Source organism: Balaenoptera ricei, chromosome 19 (genome assembly GCF_028023285.1).
Source record: "Balaenoptera ricei isolate mBalRic1 chromosome 19, mBalRic1.hap2, whole genome shotgun sequence".
NCBI classification, from domain to species: domain Eukaryota; kingdom Metazoa; phylum Chordata; class Mammalia; order Artiodactyla; family Balaenopteridae; genus Balaenoptera; species Balaenoptera ricei.
This window is the reverse complement of record NC_082657.1, coordinates 34,730,670-34,749,340: the sequence shown is the minus strand read 5'-3', so window position 1 is coordinate 34,749,340 and position 18,671 is coordinate 34,730,670. Positions and strand designations below refer to the sequence as shown.

General features: G+C 57.0%; 4 protein-coding genes across 6 annotated transcripts in view; 3 read left to right on the top strand and 1 right to left on the bottom strand.

The window, feature by feature from the left end:
- The first annotated feature begins 297 nt into the window (after positions 1–297).
- On the top strand, positions 298–1,808 carry LOC132353438 (metallothionein-1E). The gene is made up of 3 exons (XM_059904640.1): positions 298–325; positions 902–967; positions 1,698–1,808. The coding sequence occupies exons 1-3, from the start codon at positions 298–300 to the stop codon at positions 1,787–1,789; spliced, it is 186 nt and encodes a 61-aa protein (XP_059760623.1). The 3' UTR covers positions 1,790–1,808.
- Positions 1,809–5,673: 3,865 nt separating this feature from the next.
- Positions 5,674–7,184, top strand: LOC132353439 (metallothionein-1E). Its single transcript, XM_059904641.1, has 3 exons — positions 5,674–5,701; positions 6,278–6,343; positions 7,074–7,184. The coding sequence occupies exons 1-3, from the start codon at positions 5,674–5,676 to the stop codon at positions 7,163–7,165; spliced, it is 186 nt and encodes a 61-aa protein (XP_059760624.1). The 3' UTR covers positions 7,166–7,184.
- Positions 7,185–11,041: 3,857 nt separating this feature from the next.
- On the top strand, positions 11,042–12,555 carry LOC132353436 (metallothionein-1E). The gene is made up of 3 exons (XM_059904636.1): positions 11,042–11,069; positions 11,646–11,711; positions 12,445–12,555. Exons 1-3 carry the CDS (start codon positions 11,042–11,044, stop codon positions 12,534–12,536), a joined length of 186 nt encoding a protein of 61 aa, XP_059760619.1. The 3' UTR covers positions 12,537–12,555.
- A 4,059-nt stretch (positions 12,556–16,614) lies between these two features.
- Positions 16,615–18,671, bottom strand: part of LOC132353829 (liver carboxylesterase-like) — a 65,313-nt gene continuing 63,256 nt past the window's right edge. For all 3 annotated transcript variants that reach the window (XM_059905328.1, XM_059905329.1, XM_059905327.1), the window contains 3 exons: positions 18,331–18,462; positions 17,271–17,343; positions 16,615–16,992 (listed from right to left, as the gene is read on the bottom strand). In XM_059905328.1, coding sequence (XP_059761311.1) covers positions 16,809–16,992; positions 17,271–17,343; positions 18,331–18,462 — 389 coding nt within the window. In that variant the 3' untranslated portion in view covers positions 16,615–16,808. The remainder of the gene's footprint in view (positions 16,993–17,270; positions 17,344–18,330; positions 18,463–18,671) is intronic.

Genomic DNA, 18,671 nt, shown 5'->3' with positions numbered 1-18,671 from the left:
GGCTGGGACACCGCTTACCGCACGGCACCCGCTTCCTCCGCTCCAGCCGGCACCGAAGTGGAATCGTGCGCTCGGCCCCGCGTGTTGCTCACAGCCCGGCCCAGGGCGCCGCGGGCAGCGCGGGCGCGGGCGCGGATCCGCGGGGCGGGTGCAAGGCGGGGGCGGGGCCTCTGCGCCCGGGCCGCCTCCTCGGCCTATAACTGAGCCCACGGGCTCCTGGCTCCCACACGCCCCCGACCGGACCAGTGAAGCCGCTTCGCCCCTTGCTTTGGACCTCGGGCCTCACTCCTCCTCCAGATGGACCCCAAGTGCTCCTGCCCCACTGGTAAGGGAACCCTGGCTTTGAGCCTTAGGATGCCCCCCTTCGCAGGCACAGGACGAGAAGGGAGGGTTTTGAGTTGGAGCTCAGGAGGACTCCTGTCACGGGTCCCAGGGCTTTCTTGCCTGCCAGGCTCCTGAGAGCATGTCAGTCTCCCTTTGCCTCTCCGTTAACACTGAGGGCACGGAGGCTCCAGGCTGTCCTTCTTGAGGTCACCCAGCTGGTCAGGGGACTGCTAGACCGGGACCCAGTGTTTGGAGGAGGCCTCGGAGCTGCCAGGACTTGATGGGAGGAGGGGACATTGCCTCTTTCGGGTTCAGGCCATGGGCCCTGGCCCCCAGCCCCAGTCAGCCTGGGCTGGGTCTGGAGCCTGGGACCTTCCCTGTGGAGTCCATCAGGAGGGGACCTACTCTCCTTGGACCAGAAGAGAGGAGCTGGGGCTTCTCTATCCGCCTGAGTGGACACGAGCTCCCAGGGCTGGGTCCTGACAGAGGAGGAGGGCTCAGGGAGGCATTGCTGACCGTCTGCTCTAGCTCCTGCATCCCTCTCCCTGCTCACCGCGGGCCTTTCCCTTCCTGGCAGGCGGCTCCTGCAGCTGCGCTGGCTCCTGCACCTGCAAAGCCTGCAGATGCACCTCCTGCAAGAAGAGTGAGTGTGCGGGGCCTTCTCTGGGAATGCGGGGTCTGGGCTGAGTGCGAGCAGGGAGCCCAGAGCTCAGCAGGCAGGAGCAGGACAGTGACCAAACTTCCCGGTAACCCCCACCACCACCACCCCCCCCCCCCCCTCACCAGGAAGGGATTCACAATCAGAGCTGGAATCACCTTCCAGATGACCGAGACCCAGGCGCGCACTAGAGAACAGGGAGACTGAGGCCCAGACGGGTCATTAACAAACAACCTCAGACCTGTCAGTAGAACTAGTCCTCCTGCCTCCTGAGTCACGCTTCTGAATCCTCTCAGGGACTGAAGCACTTTAGGGACATGAACTAGTGACCGTGTGTGGTTTCTCGGACCTGGGGCAGCCCCTTCCTGTCGAAGCAGCCCAGAGCGTCCCTATCCCGAGCGGGAGCTGCTCTGTCAGGGCTTTGCCTCCACTTTGATCCTCAGGACTTTGCTCACATCACTGACGGTGCTGGGCGCTGGCTTTCTCTTGTCCCCGGAGGCCCTGCTCACTGTCTCTCCAAGGCTCTGTGCCCTGTCCTGGGCACAGATGGGGCAGGCAACCTGAACCTAGTGTCTGAGAGCAATGATCTCAGGGCAGAGGACACCATCCTAAACTCAGGGTCTGGGCCTGAGGGCAGCTGGGGCCAGGCCTGCTGCTGGGAAGGGTGGCTCCGGACAACGCGTGGTCCGACCGCACGCTGCCCTCGCTTCCCCAGGCTGCTGCTCCTGCTGCCCCGTGGGCTGCGCCAAGTGTGCCCAGGGCTGCGTCTGCAAAGGGGCCTCGGACAAGTGCAGCTGCTGTGCCTGATGTCGCGGAGAGCCTGCCCCGGGTGTCAACAGAGCAACCAGGACGAACCTGCATTTTACCGTTTTTCATACAACCGGACCTGACGCTACATTCCTTTTTCTATGAAATATGTGAGCTGTAATAAAAGTTGTTGACTTCATTCTGGCTCTGTCTTCCTTTGTCTGTCTTGGACAAAGAGACTCCGTGCCCATCAGGGCTGGCGTGGGGAACTGGGCTGGAAGTGCAGAGACCTCGGCTCTGGACCAAAGAGGACCCTCCCCCACCCCCCAAAACACACACACACACACGGAGCGTCTTAGCCGCTTAGGTTAATGTGAGCTTCAGTTTCTCAGCTCCAAAGGAAAGCCTCGCCCAGAAGACACAGGGCATCGGACACACAGAGGACGCACTCCCTCTATTCCCCTTAGGAGTATGGATTGCAGAGCAAGTGGTCCGTTTCTCATTTTCCTTCTCTGGGGGCCCCTGCCAAACTCAGTCCTCGGTGATGAGAGCCTGGAAAAGCACCCAGAGGGGATGGAACCCCACACCCCTCTTGTTTGACTTCTACACGGGGCTTGCGTCTAACACACCCTGGAAAGACCTATTTGTATTTTCTGCCACAGTTTTCACCCTGGTCAGTAAAAAGAATCGCTAAGAAAAAAATGTAAAAGGACACGATATGGGAAACCCATTTTTCCCTTCAACACGTAAAATCACCTTAACACGTGGAGGAGCAATTCTGAAAATTAGAGGCTCTCATAGGCTGCACATACATTGAAGTGTGTGCTTGAGTCCCGGGAACACTTCACACATGCCCCACTGTGTGGACCACACACGCCTGGAGCAGCTCTGCCCCCTGCCTCCCCACACGCAACATCAGTCTTGGCTCGCCCAGGGCTACGGACAGGACACTCGCCACCCCTGACGGCTCCCTGCAGGGGCTTGGCCCTGAATCTTCGCCAGTGCCTCCCTAGATCAGCCTGACGTCGTCCCTTCCCTCAAAATCCAGCCCGTGGCTACCTGACACCCCGAAAGTGATTTGGATATGTTTGGTGGGCATTTCCCAGCCGTTTCCCGGAGACTTGGTTTCAGAAGGAGGACTTCACGTGTTCCGCTGCAGAGTGATGGTGGTGCTGCAGTGCGGAGGGCCTGGTGGTGTTGATTAGCAAGACGTGTGTGCTGAGGGGACAGGTGATATAGTTCAGGGGCTGGGCCCCCTGGCGGTCTGGGGAGGGAATTCCTATTTCATGGGCACTCCAAGAGAAAGAGAAGAGGCTCAGAAGTCAGGACCAAGATCGGCCACAGGTGCCCTGTGTGAAGAGGGCATTTCGGGAGCCGGCCCGTGCTGCGTGCGTGGGTGCTGGTGTCAGGCACCCGGGTTCACAGCCACCGTGCCACTTCCTGACCTGGCAAGTCACTGATACTCTCTGAGATGTCATTTCCTCCTTTCTACAGAAAAGATTAATTTCCAAGAGGGGGAATAAGCGAGACAGTGGCCTGGCTCCTAGCTCGGGCTTCCCGAACGGTGTCCTTTCTGATCGCTATCTCCACACTGACATCTGTGCACGGAGAATCCTTTAGCTCCCAACAAGCTCCTGGAGAAAGGCTCCCTGCTTTGCAAGCAAGCTCATGGTGAGGGCAGAGATGGATAGGAACCTTGCTTACCCAGTGCCAGAGGGCGTGGGGATCTCCTCCAACAAGCCCCATGGAACGAGTCACCGCCACAGCATTTGGACACACTCAGTGAACCTGCATGGTCTGGAGCGACGGTGCCAATTCCAGAGAGGTTGAGCAACTTACCCAAGGGCACACAGCCTAGACTCAAAGGACCAAACCTACACTACAGCTGTCTCACCTCCCGGCCACCTGGTGCCGGTTATGACACCACTGGAGGCTGAATCCGGCCTCTCCTTTTTCAGGGCCGCAAGGGTCTTCGGAGACAGTCCAGCTGTGCTCCTGGCTGCAGAGGTGGGAGGCTGAAGCCCAGAGAGGTCACAGAGCTGTGCAGAGGGTTCTGACTGCCAGCTGCTCAGTGCTTTCCCACTGCTGCCTCTGGGCCAGGTGTTCAGTGTCCTCACCTTTCATGGCATGACATGCTGTCCGGTTGGGCGGGGGGCTGCAGTCAGCCTGCAGGAGGGCCAGTCCCATCTGTGCCACAGATAGCCATGGGACATAACCTCGCTGTGGCTCAGTCTCCTCTGCTCTAAAGGGCAAAAAAATAGTGTCTGGCTCTCGGGATGAAAGAACTGAATCCGTGCAAAGAATGTCAGAATATACTGGGCACTCAGGGAGTAATCTATCATATCACCTATTTATTTATTTATTTGTTATCATTAGCCTAGGAGACATTGTTCTCCTTCCAGACACGCAAACAAGGATGGTGTGTTTAGCTCTGTGTTCTGGGTCGTCCTCATCAACCCTGTGAGCATGGGACCACTTCCCCGGAGGGGGTTATCCTCCCTTCACGCAAGGAGCCATTGACACTACAGATAGAAAGCCGTGAGCAAGACAGTCGGTGTCCTCCTAACAGATGCAGAAGGATCCTGCCATCTCTGCTGTCACCTGCACCAGGATTTCCCTACCATTTTCTTTTCAGGGATTTTCTGAAATATGTTGTACCAAAAGAAGCCTCTTGAACACTGCTGAAGGAGAGAGTCAGAAGGAAGCCACAAAAGCATAAATACATTCCTATTCTGCCACTTCGGCCCCCCCCCCCCCCCCCCCCAGGATTCAGCTGGACACGGTAGAGACGGGCTGAAGACACAGCTCTGGGCCAAAGGGGAGCTTTCTCACTGACTCTCTCTTTCAGCTGCGAAGCCACAAGACCACAGAAGCAGGGCACCACTCCCCAGCACTGTGTGCCTGCCTTTACTGTAGCCTCCTCGTACTGTAGGTAGTTTGGCCTTTGGGAAACGGGCTGCTGACTACTAGCTCCCTTCCGGGTTGGTGTGACAATTCAAAGAGCAAAAGTGATTAACAAGGCTTGGCATGGACTCCATGGTGTGTAATCGTCAGGACTACCCAAAGGGAACTCTCCACTTGTCTCGCTTTGTTATTTCATGCCAGGTCTGCCTATCGCCTACAGTGATGCCTTCCCTGGGGAGCACCCCATGATCAGGGAACCTCCACCCTGGCGTGGGGTGGACCGGCCACGGTGAGGAGCGCCCCTGCAAAGTTTAGGCAAAGGAGCCCCCGGAGAAATGCGCCATGATCCCTCCAGGAAAGGAACACACAAGTGACGACTAGCGGCCGAAGGCAATGTTCATCGCGGGGCGGTTACAGGAGACGGTACCGGGAAAGGGCTTCCAAAGGACCGTGGTGGGGACCGGGGCTGCCAACGCCTGGGGACACACGGGGTGGGCGAAACGGCGGTGAGGGTCACATGCGCCTGCGGTCTCTGACACCGCTCCCCGGCTCCGGCCAAGCCAGGGACACGAGCGGGAGGCGGGGGCTGTTCTCAGGCTGCAGGAAACGGCGACCCGGAGGCCGGCGGCGCGCGGCCTGGGGCGGGGAAGACCGGAGGACGCGGGAGCTGGATTCCTGCACAACCCGGCAACAGGGGGGCTGCTCCCGTCGGCCACATCGCGAAGGGGCGGCCAGGGGGCTGGGACACCGCTTACCGCACGGCACCCGCTTCCTCCGCTCCAGCCGGCACCGAAGTGGAATCGTGCGCTCGGCCCCGCGTGTTGCTCACAGCCCGGCCCAGGGCGCCGCGGGCAGCGCGGGCGCGGGCGCGGGCGCGGATCCGCGGGGCGGGTGCAAGGCGGGGGCGGGGCCTCTGCGCCCGGGCCGCCTCCTCGGCCTATAACTGAGCCCACGGGCTCCTGGCTCCCACACGCCCCCGACCGGACCAGTGAAGCCGCTTCGCCCCTTGCTTTGGACCTCGGGCCTCACTCCTCCTCCAGATGGACCCCAAGTGCTCCTGCCCCACTGGTAAGGGAACCCTGGCTTTGAGCCTTAGGATGCCCCCCTTCGCAGGCACAGGACGAGAAGGGAGGGTTTTGAGTTGGAGCTCAGGAGGACTCCTGTCACGGGTCCCAGGGCTTTCTTGCCTGCCAGGCTCCTGAGAGCATGTCAGTCTCCCTTTGCCTCTCCGTTAACACTGAGGGCACGGAGGCTCCAGGCTGTCCTTCTTGAGGTCACCCAGCTGGTCAGGGGACTGCTAGACCGGGACCCAGTGTTTGGAGGAGGCCTCGGAGCTGCCAGGACTTGATGGGAGGAGGGGACATTGCCTCTTTCGGGTTCAGGCCATGGGCCCTGGCCCCCAGCCCCAGTCAGCCTGGGCTGGGTCTGGAGCCTGGGACCTTCCCTGTGGAGTCCATCAGGAGGGGACCTACTCTCCTTGGACCAGAAGAGAGGAGCTGGGGCTTCTCTATCCGCCTGAGTGGACACGAGCTCCCAGGGCTGGGTCCTGACAGAGGAGGAGGGCTCAGGGAGGCATTGCTGACCGTCTGCTCTAGCTCCTGCATCCCTCTCCCTGCTCACCGCGGGCCTTTCCCTTCCTGGCAGGCGGCTCCTGCAGCTGCGCTGGCTCCTGCACCTGCAAAGCCTGCAGATGCACCTCCTGCAAGAAGAGTGAGTGTGCGGGGCCTTCTCTGGGAATGCGGGGTCTGGGCTGAGTGCGAGCAGGGAGCCCAGAGCTCAGCAGGCAGGAGCAGGACAGTGACCAAACTTCCCGGTAACCCCCACCACCACCACCCCCCCCCCCCCCTCACCAGGAAGGGATTCACAATCAGAGCTGGAATCACCTTCCAGATGACCGAGACCCAGGCGCGCACTAGAGAACAGGGAGACTGAGGCCCAGACGGGTCATTAACAAACAACCTCAGACCTGTCAGTAGAACTAGTCCTCCTGCCTCCTGAGTCACGCTTCTGAATCCTCTCAGGGACTGAAGCACTTTAGGGACATGAACTAGTGACCGTGTGTGGTTTCTCGGACCTGGGGCAGCCCCTTCCTGTCGAAGCAGCCCAGAGCGTCCCTATCCCGAGCGGGAGCTGCTCTGTCAGGGCTTTGCCTCCACTTTGATCCTCAGGACTTTGCTCACATCACTGACGGTGCTGGGCGCTGGCTTTCTCTTGTCCCCGGAGGCCCTGCTCACTGTCTCTCCAAGGCTCTGTGCCCTGTCCTGGGCACAGATGGGGCAGGCAACCTGAACCTAGTGTCTGAGAGCAATGATCTCAGGGCAGAGGACACCATCCTAAACTCAGGGTCTGGGCCTGAGGGCAGCTGGGGCCAGGCCTGCTGCTGGGAAGGGTGGCTCCGGACAACGCGTGGTCCGACCGCACGCTGCCCTCGCTTCCCCAGGCTGCTGCTCCTGCTGCCCCGTGGGCTGCGCCAAGTGTGCCCAGGGCTGCGTCTGCAAAGGGGCCTCGGACAAGTGCAGCTGCTGTGCCTGATGTCGCGGAGAGCCTGCCCCGGGTGTCAACAGAGCAACCAGGACGAACCTGCATTTTACCGTTTTTCATACAACCGGACCTGACGCTACATTCCTTTTTCTATGAAATATGTGAGCTGTAATAAAAGTTGTTGACTTCATTCTGGCTCTGTCTTCCTTTGTCTGTCTTGGACAAAGAGACTCCGTGCCCATCAGGGCTGGCGTGGGGAACTGGGCTGGAAGTGCAGAGACCTCGGCTCTGGACCAAAGAGGACCCTCCCCCACCCCCCAAAACACACACACACACACGGAGCGTCTTAGCCGCTTAGGTTAATGTGAGCTTCAGTTTCTCAGCTCCAAAGGAAAGCCTCGCCCAGAAGACACAGGGCATCGGACACACAGAGGACGCACTCCCTCTATTCCCCTTAGGAGTATGGATTGCAGAGCAAGTGGTCCGTTTCTCATTTTCCTTCTCTGGGGGCCCCTGCCAAACTCAGTCCTCGGTGATGAGAGCCTGGAAAAGCACCCAGAGGGGATGGAACCCCACACCCCTCTTGTTTGACTTCTACACGGGGCTTGCGTCTAACACACCCTGGAAAGACCTATTTGTATTTTCTGCCACAGTTTTCACCCTGGTCAGTAAAAAGAATCGCTAAGAAAAAAATGTAAAAGGACACGATATGGGAAACCCATTTTTCCCTTCAACACGTAAAATCACCTTAACACGTGGAGGAGCAATTCTGAAAATTAGAGGCTCTCATAGGCTGCACATACATTGAAGTGTGTGCTTGAGTCCCGGGAACACTTCACACATGCCCCACTGTGTGGACCACACACGCCTGGAGCAGCTCTGCCCCCTGCCTCCCCACACGCAACATCAGTCTTGGCTCGCCCAGGGCTACGGACAGGACACTCGCCACCCCTGACGGCTCCCTGCAGGGGCTTGGCCCTGAATCTTCGCCAGTGCCTCCCTAGATCAGCCTGACGTCGTCCCTTCCCTCAAAATCCAGCCCGTGGCTACCTGACACCCCGAAAGTGATTTGGATATGTTTGGTGGGCATTTCCCAGCCGTTTCCCGGAGACTTGGTTTCAGAAGGAGGACTTCACGTGTTCCGCTGCAGAGTGATGGTGGTGCTGCAGTGCGGAGGGCCTGGTGGTGTTGATTAGCAAGACGTGTGTGCTGAGGGGACAGGTGATATAGTTCAGGGGCTGGGCCCCCTGGCGGTCTGGGGAGGGAATTCCTATTTCATGGGCACTCCAAGAGAAAGAGAAGAGGCTCAGAAGTCAGGACCAAGATCGGCCACAGGTGCCCTGTGTGAAGAGGGCATTTCGGGAGCCGGCCCGTGCTGCGTGCGTGGGTGCTGGTGTCAGGCACCCGGGTTCACAGCCACCGTGCCACTTCCTGACCTGGCAAGTCACTGATACTCTCTGAGATGTCATTTCCTCCTTTCTACAGAAAAGATTAATTTCCAAGAGGGGGAATAAGCGAGACAGTGGCCTGGCTCCTAGCTCGGGCTTCCCGAACGGTGTCCTTTCTGATCGCTATCTCCACACTGACATCTGTGCACGGAGAATCCTTTAGCTCCCAACAAGCTCCTGGAGAAAGGCTCCCTGCTTTGCAAGCAAGCTCATGGTGAGGGCAGAGATGGATAGGAACCTTGCTTACCCAGTGCCAGAGGGCGTGGGGATCTCCTCCAACAAGCCCCATGGAACGAGTCACCGCCACAGCATTTGGACACACTCAGTGAACCTGCATGGTCTGGAGCGACGGTGCCAATTCCAGAGAGGTTGAGCAACTTACCCAAGGGCACACAGCCTAGACTCAAAGGACCAAACCTACACTACAGCTGTCTCACCTCCCGGCCACCTGGTGCCGGTTATGACACCACTGGAGGCTGAATCCGGCCTCTCCTTTTTCAGGGCCGCAAGGGTCTTCGGAGACAGTCCAGCTGTGCTCCTGGCTGCAGAGGTGGGAGGCTGAAGCCCAGAGAGGTCACAGAGCTGTGCAGAGGGTTCTGACTGCCAGCTGCTCAGTGCTTTCCCACTGCTGCCTCTGGGCCAGGTGTTCAGTGTCCTCACCTTTCATGGCATGACATGCTGTCCGGTTGGGCGGGGGGCTGCAGTCAGCCTGCAGGAGGGCCAGTCCCATCTGTGCCACAGATAGCCATGGGACATAACCTCGCTGTGGCTCAGTCTCCTCTGCTCTAAAGGGCAAAAAAATAGTGTCTGGCTCTCGGGATGAAAGAACTGAATCCGTGCAAAGAATGTCAGAATATACTGGGCACTCAGGGAGTAATCTATCATATCACCTATTTATTTATTTATTTGTTATCATTAGCCTAGGAGACATTGTTCTCCTTCCAGACACGCAAACAAGGATGGTGTGTTTAGCTCTGTGTTCTGGGTCGTCCTCATCAACCCTGTGAGCATGGGACCACTTCCCCGGAGGGGGTTATCCTCCCTTCACGCAAGGAGCCATTGACACTACAGATAGAAAGCCGTGAGCAAGACAGTCGGTGTCCTCCTAACAGATGCAGAAGGATCCTGCCATCTCTGCTGTCACCTGCACCAGGATTTCCCTACCATTTTCTTTTCAGGGATTTTCTGAAATATGTTGTACCAAAAGAAGCCTCTTGAACACTGCTGAAGGAGAGAGTCAGAAGGAAGCCACAAAAGCATAAATACATTCCTATTCTGCCACTTCGGCCCCCCCCCCCCCCCCCCAGGATTCAGCTGGACACGGTAGAGACGGGCTGAAGACACAGCTCTGGGCCAAAGGGGAGCTTTCTCACTGACTCTCTCTTTCAGCTGCGAAGCCACAAGACCACAGAAGCAGGGCACCACTCCCCAGCACTGTGTGCCTGCCTTTACTGTAGCCTCCTCGTACTGTAGGTAGTTTGGCCTTTGGGAAACGGGCTGCTGACTACTAGCTCCCTTCCGGGTTGGTGTGACAATTCAAAGAGCAAAAGTGATTAACAAGGCTTGGCATGGACTCCATGGTGTGTAATCGTCAGGACTACCCAAAGGGAACTCTCCACTTGTCTCGCTTTGTTATTTCATGCCAGGTCTGCCTATCGCCTACAGTGATGCCTTCCCTGGGGAGCACCCCATGATCAGGGAACCTCCACCCTGGCGTGGGGTGGACCGGCCACGGTGAGGAGCGCCCCTGCAAAGTTTAGGCAAAGGAGCCCCCGGAGAAATGCGCCATGATCCCTCCAGGAAAGGAACACACAAGTGACGACTAGCGGCCGAAGGCAATGTTCATCGCGGGGCGGTTACAGGAGACGGTACCGGGAAAGGGCTTCCAAAGGACCGTGGTGGGGACCGGGGCTGCCAACGCCTGGGGACACACGGGGTGGGCGAAACGGCGGTGAGGGTCACATGCGCCTGCGGTCTCTGACACCGCTCCCCGGCTCCGGCCAAGCCAGGGACACGAGCGGGAGGCGGGGGCTGTTCTCAGGCTGCAGGAAACGGCGACCCGGAGGCCGGCGGCGCGCGGCCTGGGGCGGGGAAGACCGGAGGACGCGGGAGCTGGATTCCTGCACAACCCGGCAACAGGGGGGCTGCTCCCGTCGGCCACATCGCGAAGGGGCGGCCAGGGGGCTGGGACACCGCTTACCGCACGGCACCCGCTTCCTCCGCTCCAGCCGGCACCGAAGTGGAATCGTGCGCTCGGCCCCGCGTGTTGCTCACAGCCCGGCCCAGGGCGCCGCGGGCAGCGCGGGCGCGGGCGCGGATCCGCGGGGCGGGTGCAAGGCGGGGGCGGGGCCTCTGCGCCCGGGCCGCCTCCTCGGCCTATAACTGAGCCCACGGGCTCCTGGCTCCCACACGCCCCCGACCGGACCAGTGAAGCCGCTTCGCCCCTTGCTTTGGACCTCGGGCCTCACTCCTCCTCCAGATGGACCCCAAGTGCTCCTGCCCCACTGGTAAGGGAACCCTGGCTTTGAGCCTTAGGATGCCCCCCTTCGCAGGCACAGGACGAGAAGGGAGGGTTTTGAGTTGGAGCTCAGGAGGACTCCTGTCACGGGTCCCAGGGCTTTCTTGCCTGCCAGGCTCCTGAGAGCATGTCAGTCTCCCTTTGCCTCTCCGTTAACACTGAGGGCACGGAGGCTCCAGGCTGTCCTTCTTGAGGTCACCCAGCTGGTCAGGGGACTGCTAGACCGGGACCCAGTGTTTGGAGGAGGCCTCGGAGCTGCCAGGACTTGATGGGAGGAGGGGACATTGCCTCTTTCGGGTTCAGGCCATGGGCCCTGGCCCCCAGCCCCAGTCAGCCTGGGCTGGGTCTGGAGCCTGGGACCTTCCCTGTGGAGTCCATCAGGAGGGGACCTACTCTCCTTGGACCAGAAGAGAGGAGCTGGGGCTTCTCTATCCGCCTGAGTGGACACGAGCTCCCAGGGCTGGGTCCTGACAGAGGAGGAGGGCTCAGGGAGGCATTGCTGACCGTCTGCTCTAGCTCCTGCATCCCTCTCCCTGCTCACCGCGGGCCTTTCCCTTCCTGGCAGGCGGCTCCTGCAGCTGCGCTGGCTCCTGCACCTGCAAAGCCTGCAGATGCACCTCCTGCAAGAAGAGTGAGTGTGCGGGGCCTTCTCTGGGAATGCGGGGTCTGGGCTGAGTGCGAGCAGGGAGCCCAGAGCTCAGCAGGCAGGAGCAGGACAGTGACCAAACTTCCCGGTAACCCCCCCCCCCCACCACCCCCCCCCCCCCCCCTCACCAGGAAGGGATTCACAATCAGAGCTGGAATCACCTTCCAGATGACCGAGACCCAGGCGCGCACTAGAGAACAGGGAGACTGAGGCCCAGACGGGTCATTAACAAACAACCTCAGACCTGTCAGTAGAACTAGTCCTCCTGCCTCCTGAGTCACGCTTCTGAATCCTCTCAGGGACTGAAGCACTTTAGGGACATGAACTAGTGACCGTGTGTGGTTTCTCGGACCTGGGGCAGCCCCTTCCTGTCGAAGCAGCCCAGAGCGTCCCTATCCCGAGCGGGAGCTGCTCTGTCAGGGCTTTGCCTCCACTTTGATCCTCAGGACTTTGCTCACATCACTGACGGTGCTGGGCGCTGGCTTTCTCTTGTCCCCGGAGGCCCTGCTCACTGTCTCTCCAAGGCTCTGTGCCCTGTCCTGGGCACAGATGGGGCAGGCAACCTGAACCTAGTGTCTGAGAGCAATGATCTCAGGGCAGAGGACACCATCCTAAACTCAGGGTCTGGGCCTGAGGGCAGCTGGGGCCAGGCCTGCTGCTGGGAAGGGTGGCTCCGGACAACGCGTGGTCCGACCGCACGCTGCCCTCGCTTCCCCAGGCTGCTGCTCCTGCTGCCCCGTGGGCTGCGCCAAGTGTGCCCAGGGCTGCGTCTGCAAAGGGGCCTCGGACAAGTGCAGCTGCTGTGCCTGATGTCGCGGAGAGCCTGCCCCGGGTGTCAACAGAGCAACCAGGACGAACCTGCATTTTACCGTTTTTCATACAACCGGACCTGACGCTACATTCCTTTTTCTATGAAATATGTGAGCTGTAATAAAAGTTGTTGACTTCATTCTGGCTCTGTCTTCCTTTGTCTGTCTTGGACAAAGAGACTCCGTGCCCATCAGGGCTGGCGTGGGGAACTGGGCTGGAAGTGCAGAGACCTCGGCTCTGGACCAAAGAGGACCCTCCCCCACCCCCCAAAACACACACACACACACGGAGCGTCTTAGCCGCTTAGGTTAATGTGAGCTTCAGTTTCTCAGCTCCAAAGGAAAGCCTCGCCCAGAAGACACAGGGCATCGGACACACAGAGGACGCACTCCCTCTATTCCCCTTAGGAGTATGGATTGCAGAGCAAGTGGTCCGTTTCTCATTTTCCTTCTCTGGGGGCCCCTGCCAAACTCAGTCCTCGGTGATGAGAGCCTGGAAAAGCACCCAGAGGGGATGGAACCCCACACCCCTCTTGTTTGACTTCTACACGGGGCTTGCGTCTAACACACCCTGGAAAGACCTATTTGTATTTTCTGCCACAGTTTTCACCCTGGTCAGTAAAAAGAATCGCTAAGAAAAAAATGTAAAAGGACACGATATGGGAAACCCATTTTTCCCTTCAACACGTAAAATCACCTTAACACGTGGAGGAGCAATTCTGAAAATTAGAGGCTCTCATAGGCTGCACATACATTGAAGTGTGTGCTTGAGTCCCGGGAACACTTCACACATGCCCCACTGTGTGGACCACACACGCCTGGAGCAGCTCTGCCCCCTGCCTCCCCACACGCAACATCAGTCTTGGCTCGCCCAGGGCTACGGACAGGACACTCGCCACCCCTGACGGCTCCCTGCAGGGGCTTGGCCCTGAATCTTCGCCAGTGCCTCCCTAGATCAGCCTGACGTCGTCCCTTCCCTCAAAATCCAGCCCGTGGCTGCCTGACACCCCGAAAGTGATTTGGATTTGTTTGGTGGGCATTTCCCAGCCGTTTCCCGGAGACTTGGTTTCAGAAGGAGGACTTCACGTGTTCCGCTGCAGAGTGATGGTGGTGCTGCAGTGCGGAGGGCCTGGTGGTGTTGATTAGCAAGACGTGTGTGCTGAGGGGACAGGTGATATAGTTCAGGGGCTGGGCCCCCTGGCGGTCTGGGGAGGGAATTCCTATTTCATGGGCACTCCAAGAGAAAGAGAAGAGGCTCAGAAGTCAGGACCAAGATCGGCCACAGGTGCCCTGTGTGAAGAGGGCATTTCGGGAGCCGGCCCGTGCTGCGTGCGTGGGTGCTGGTGTCAGGCACCCGGGTTCACAGCCACCGTGCCACTTCCTGACCTGGCAAGTCACTGATACTCTCTGAGATGTCATTTCCTCCTTTCTACAGAAAAGATTAATTTCCAAGAGGGGGAATAAGCGAGACAGTGGCCTGGCTCCTAGCTCGGGCTTCCCGAACGGTGTCCTTTCTGATCGCTATCTCCACACTGACATCTGTGCACGGAGAATCCTTTAGCTCCCAACAAGCTCCTGGAGAAAGGCTCCCTGCTTTGCAAGCAAGCTCATGGTGAGGGCAGAGATGGATAGGAACCTTGCTTACCCAGTGCCAGAGGGCGTGGGGATCTCCTCCAACAAGCCCCATGGAACGAGTCACCGCCACAGCATTTTGGACACACTCAGTGAACCTGCATGGTCTGGAGCGACGGTGCCAATTCCAGAGAGGTTAAGCAACTTACCCAAGGGCACACAGCCTAGACTCAAAGGACCAAACCTACACTACAGCTGTCTCACCTCCCGGCCACATGGTGCCGGTTATGACATCACTGGAGGCTGAATCCGGCCTCTCCTTTTTCAGGGCCGCAAGGGTCTTCGGAGACAGTCCAGCTGTGCTCCTGGCTGCAGAGGTGGGAGGCTGAAGCCCAGAGAGGTCACAGAGCTGTGCAGAGGGTTCTGACTGCCAGCTGCTCAGTGCTTTCCCACTGCTGCCTCTGGGCCAGGTGTTCAGTGTCCTCACCTTTCATGGGATGACATGGTATCCGGTTGGGCGAGGGGCTGCTGTCACCCTGCAGGAGGGCCAGTTCCACATGTGTCAGTTACTGCCAGGCGACATAACCTCTCTGGTCATTCTCCACTGCTGTAAAAGAGTAAAATAATAGCGCCTGGTCATTTACGAATTTATCCATGCAACAAATTAGGATGTCAGAATTTAAAAGGATTTAAGAATTTAATAGATGCAACAATATTACTTGTAAGCCTGGCACACAGTAAGTAACCAAAATATTAGCTATTAGTTTATTATTATCAGTCATATTTTAGGCGATATTTTCCTACTTACAAACCAATAAGATAGTGCTGTTGTGAATAGCTGTGTGTCCCGTGTCGTCCTCATCAATCATGTGAGCGTGTGCCAATTCCCAGAGAGGGTTATCATCTTTCCCAGAAAATAGGAGTTGGCACTTGAGATATAAAGCCAGGATCAAGACTGTCCCTGTCCTTCAAAAAGTTGCAGGAGGATGCCCACCATTTCTGCTGTCACCTGCACTAATATTTTACTTAACATTTTCTTTTCCTTTTTAAAATAAATTTATTTATTTTTATTTATTTATTTTTGACTGCATTGGGTCTTTGTTGCTGCACGCGGGCTTTCTTTAACTGCGGCGCGCGGGGGCTACTCTTCGTTGTGGTGCTCGGGCTTCTCACTGTGGTGGCTTCTCTAGTTGAGGAGCACGGCCACTAGGCACTTGGCCTTCAGTAGCTGCGGCTTGTGGGCTCAGTAGTTGTGGCACACGGGCTTAGTTGCTCCGCAGCATGTGGGATATTCCTGGACCAGGCCTCAAACCCTTGTCTCCTGCACTGGCAGGCAGATTCTTAACCACTGTGCCACCAGAGAAGCCCAAAATTTTGTATAGGTATATAAAGTTCTAAAATTTTCCTTTTCCTCAGCCACAATAGGTCTTTCCCTGGGCCCCAAGGGAAGTGGGTTTGCTGACCTTTCTTCAGTGGTTTGGGGATTTTATTTTTTAAGGGAGAAGTGCCTGAGCAGAGCTTGAAGCATGCACCCTTGAGGCAGGTTTTCTCTCGTCTTACTACCTGTTCCCAGTATTTCTCACGGGTCCCTGATAGAGGTCCATGGCGAAGGGCCTGTAAGAAGTGTAAATTCCCTGTGGGTGTGTGGTTTTTAGGATTTCATACTCTCATACTCGCCCACATTTGGCCTTTAGCCTTTGATTCGAATTTTTAGAGTAATTGTACTCACACATATGGTGATTCCATCTTCTACCTGTGGCCAGACGGTAAGCCAGTGTTCACTTCCCATCTCTCCTCCAAAGTGCCCGTCTTCCCCGAGATTTCAGGGTAATTGTTTGCCTTGCAACCTCTTTGAATGAGTCAGAGAAAGTCATGATTTTGAGGATAGTCCACTTTTTTCTTTCTGTTAAGGTGGGATTGGCATTCCTTAGAGCTTTCTATATCCCAGGAGCCAGAAGTCACCCCAGGGATTCTGAAAGAGTCAGTTTTCAGGTGACACTTCAGGGACTCACTTCAAGGTGGTCACTGCTTGGACCTGATGTGGTCCAGGCTGCAGAAAGGGTTCAGAGGAATTGCTGGAAGAGACGGCCTCAGGGAGGGGCCTGGGAGGATACTGTGTAAGTTGAAGAAAGAATTGTAGACCTGTGGGAGGGTCAGTAAGGGCCACACAACAGTGCCACAGTGTCACCATGGCAAGTCCCCCTCTTTCCCACTCCAGGTACATCCTCGGTCTGTGCCCCCTCCACGTCTACAGGCGGCTGCACATGGAGGAGAGGGACACTGCACTCTGGTTCCCTCACATCCACTTACTGCAGCTGTTGACGGCCAGAGACACGGAGCAGATGCAGTGTCCCCTCAGCCCCTCCCAGGGCCCAGCCTACTGGACTCTTCCTGTCCAGAGGCCAAGCCAGAGCTGCCCGAGTCACCTTCCTGCCAGTGGTGGCCTCTCTCATCCTTCTCTCGCTAATGAGGATGACTTAATTCCAGCCCAAGACAAAGACACTGACTTGGTCTCCAAAAGAACATTTATTTCCAAAATTGAGGCCACAGAAACAGAAACTCCCCCTCCCTGACCTCTGCTACTCCCATCAGATAATTTCCCAGCCTCCACAATAAGATGCCTCTTTGGCCCACAAACACCTTCTACAGAATACCCCTGTCTGGGGTCCCACAAGCCCCCAAGGCCAGCTGAGCCTCCCGTTCACAGCTCAGCATGTTTTAACTGGGGTGGCTGCTTTGTCGCCTCCTTGGGCAGGAGCTCGTTCCAGAAAGCCACTTCCTTGTCTTTCAGCTTCTCGGCTGCCTGGGTGGTGACGCCAATCTGAAGGTACCCTTCTTTCTGGTCATATACTGGCCAATGGGGAAGCCCGTCCCCGTTGGGATTCCTGGGAACAGAATCACATAGAAATTCCCCAAAGCTACTGTGTGGTCCCAACAACCCTCAGAGATTGTCAGGGACCCCCTGGCTTCATCTCTGCCAAAGGCTCATATGCCTCCAGCGACAGGAGGCTGACCATCTCCTGGGCAGCCTGTCCACTGAGGGAGCTCTCGCGTCAGAGGTCACAGGGCGGGGAGTTTGACCTTCACACATTGGAAGCTCCTCCCACCCAGCAGACACGCCCTGCCCCTTCCCAACCCTGCTCCGTCTTTGCCACCAGCTCACCCGTTCCGAGCAAAGTTGGCCCAAAATTTCATCACCATCTTGCTGAGATCGGTCTCCTCTTCTGAGGCGCCATCTGTGGGGAGGAGACAAAGCCATTGCTACTCAAAGTGTGGTTCAGGGGCAGCAGCAGCCCTTGAGAACTTGTTAGAAATTCAGAAACGGAGCCCTTATTCCAGACCTACTGAGTCAAACCTGCATTTTAAGAAGATCTTGGGTAATTCAAGTGCACTTTAAGCTTGACAGTTACTGACCTAGGTCGGGCTCAGTGAAGGGCTGTAGTCAATCCATGAACTGGCTGCCTTGGTCTTCTGTGCCCACCCTCCTGCCCCTGCAGCCTCAGGGTCGCAGGGCCACACCCCAGGGTTTCTGCTACAGTAACCCCACCTCCCAGGATGCTCTCCTTTGGGTCTCTTCTCAATCTCCTTCACCCACACACATTTTCATAGAATCTGAAAAATAACCAAGCTGCAAGGTCCCCAAATAGTCATCCATCCAGAAAGTGCCCAGAGGCACTGGGTGTCATGAACAGCCCTGGGTTGTGTCACACACAAGTTGTCTGTAACTGCTGAGGGTTAAGACATGAGAGACATCTGTGAGAGGTATTCTTTAAAATAGTATAATCCTAAACATATTTAATTTTAAAAGATATGAGTTTTAGATAGATAGATGGTTGGACAGACAGACACATATTAGTCCTGATTCAAGGTTAAGAGCAATTCTAACCTTACTCTCACGTACATTCTGATATGCTCTTGTGAGTGCGAAGTGAGTGGTGGCATTCTAGCCCTGAGCAGGGCCCTGCAGGTGACCCACCTCCTGTCTTACTGATGCCCAGGTCTGGATTCTTAGAGTGACCATGGATGAGGGCACAAGGATACACATTATCCATCATGCACATTAGAGCAAGAGAAAGATTGGGACTCTTTGTCTTTCAACCCTGTTATGGTGAATTCAGGAAACTAAGACCTGGAGAGAAGGAGGAACTTGCCCAAGGCCACCAAACCAAGACTTGAACCCAGATCTCCTAACTCCAAGTCTGTAGTCACCAAAGGGCCATCACCTTTCAAAAATGGAGCCCCGAAGACCGAGAAGAGTTCATCCCCGTGGTCCCCTATCACCGTATTGGGTTTCATCTCTGATGAGAAGCTTGGGCGATACTGGAACTCATACATGTAAGTGGGGCCTCCGGCATCTGGAAGACATGGATTCACGCACAGTTCACTTCAGCAGACGCACCCCTGGATGGTATCAAGGGCTCCAGAGGTGGGTGGGAGGGGCGCTGTGAGCAATCAGGAAATTGGGGGCATGCCTGGTCCTGAGTGAACAACAATATTAACAGCAGCTGCCCATTGTGAGAACCAACTGTGTGCCAGACCCTGTGTGTTCCTGCAGGAAGCCCCT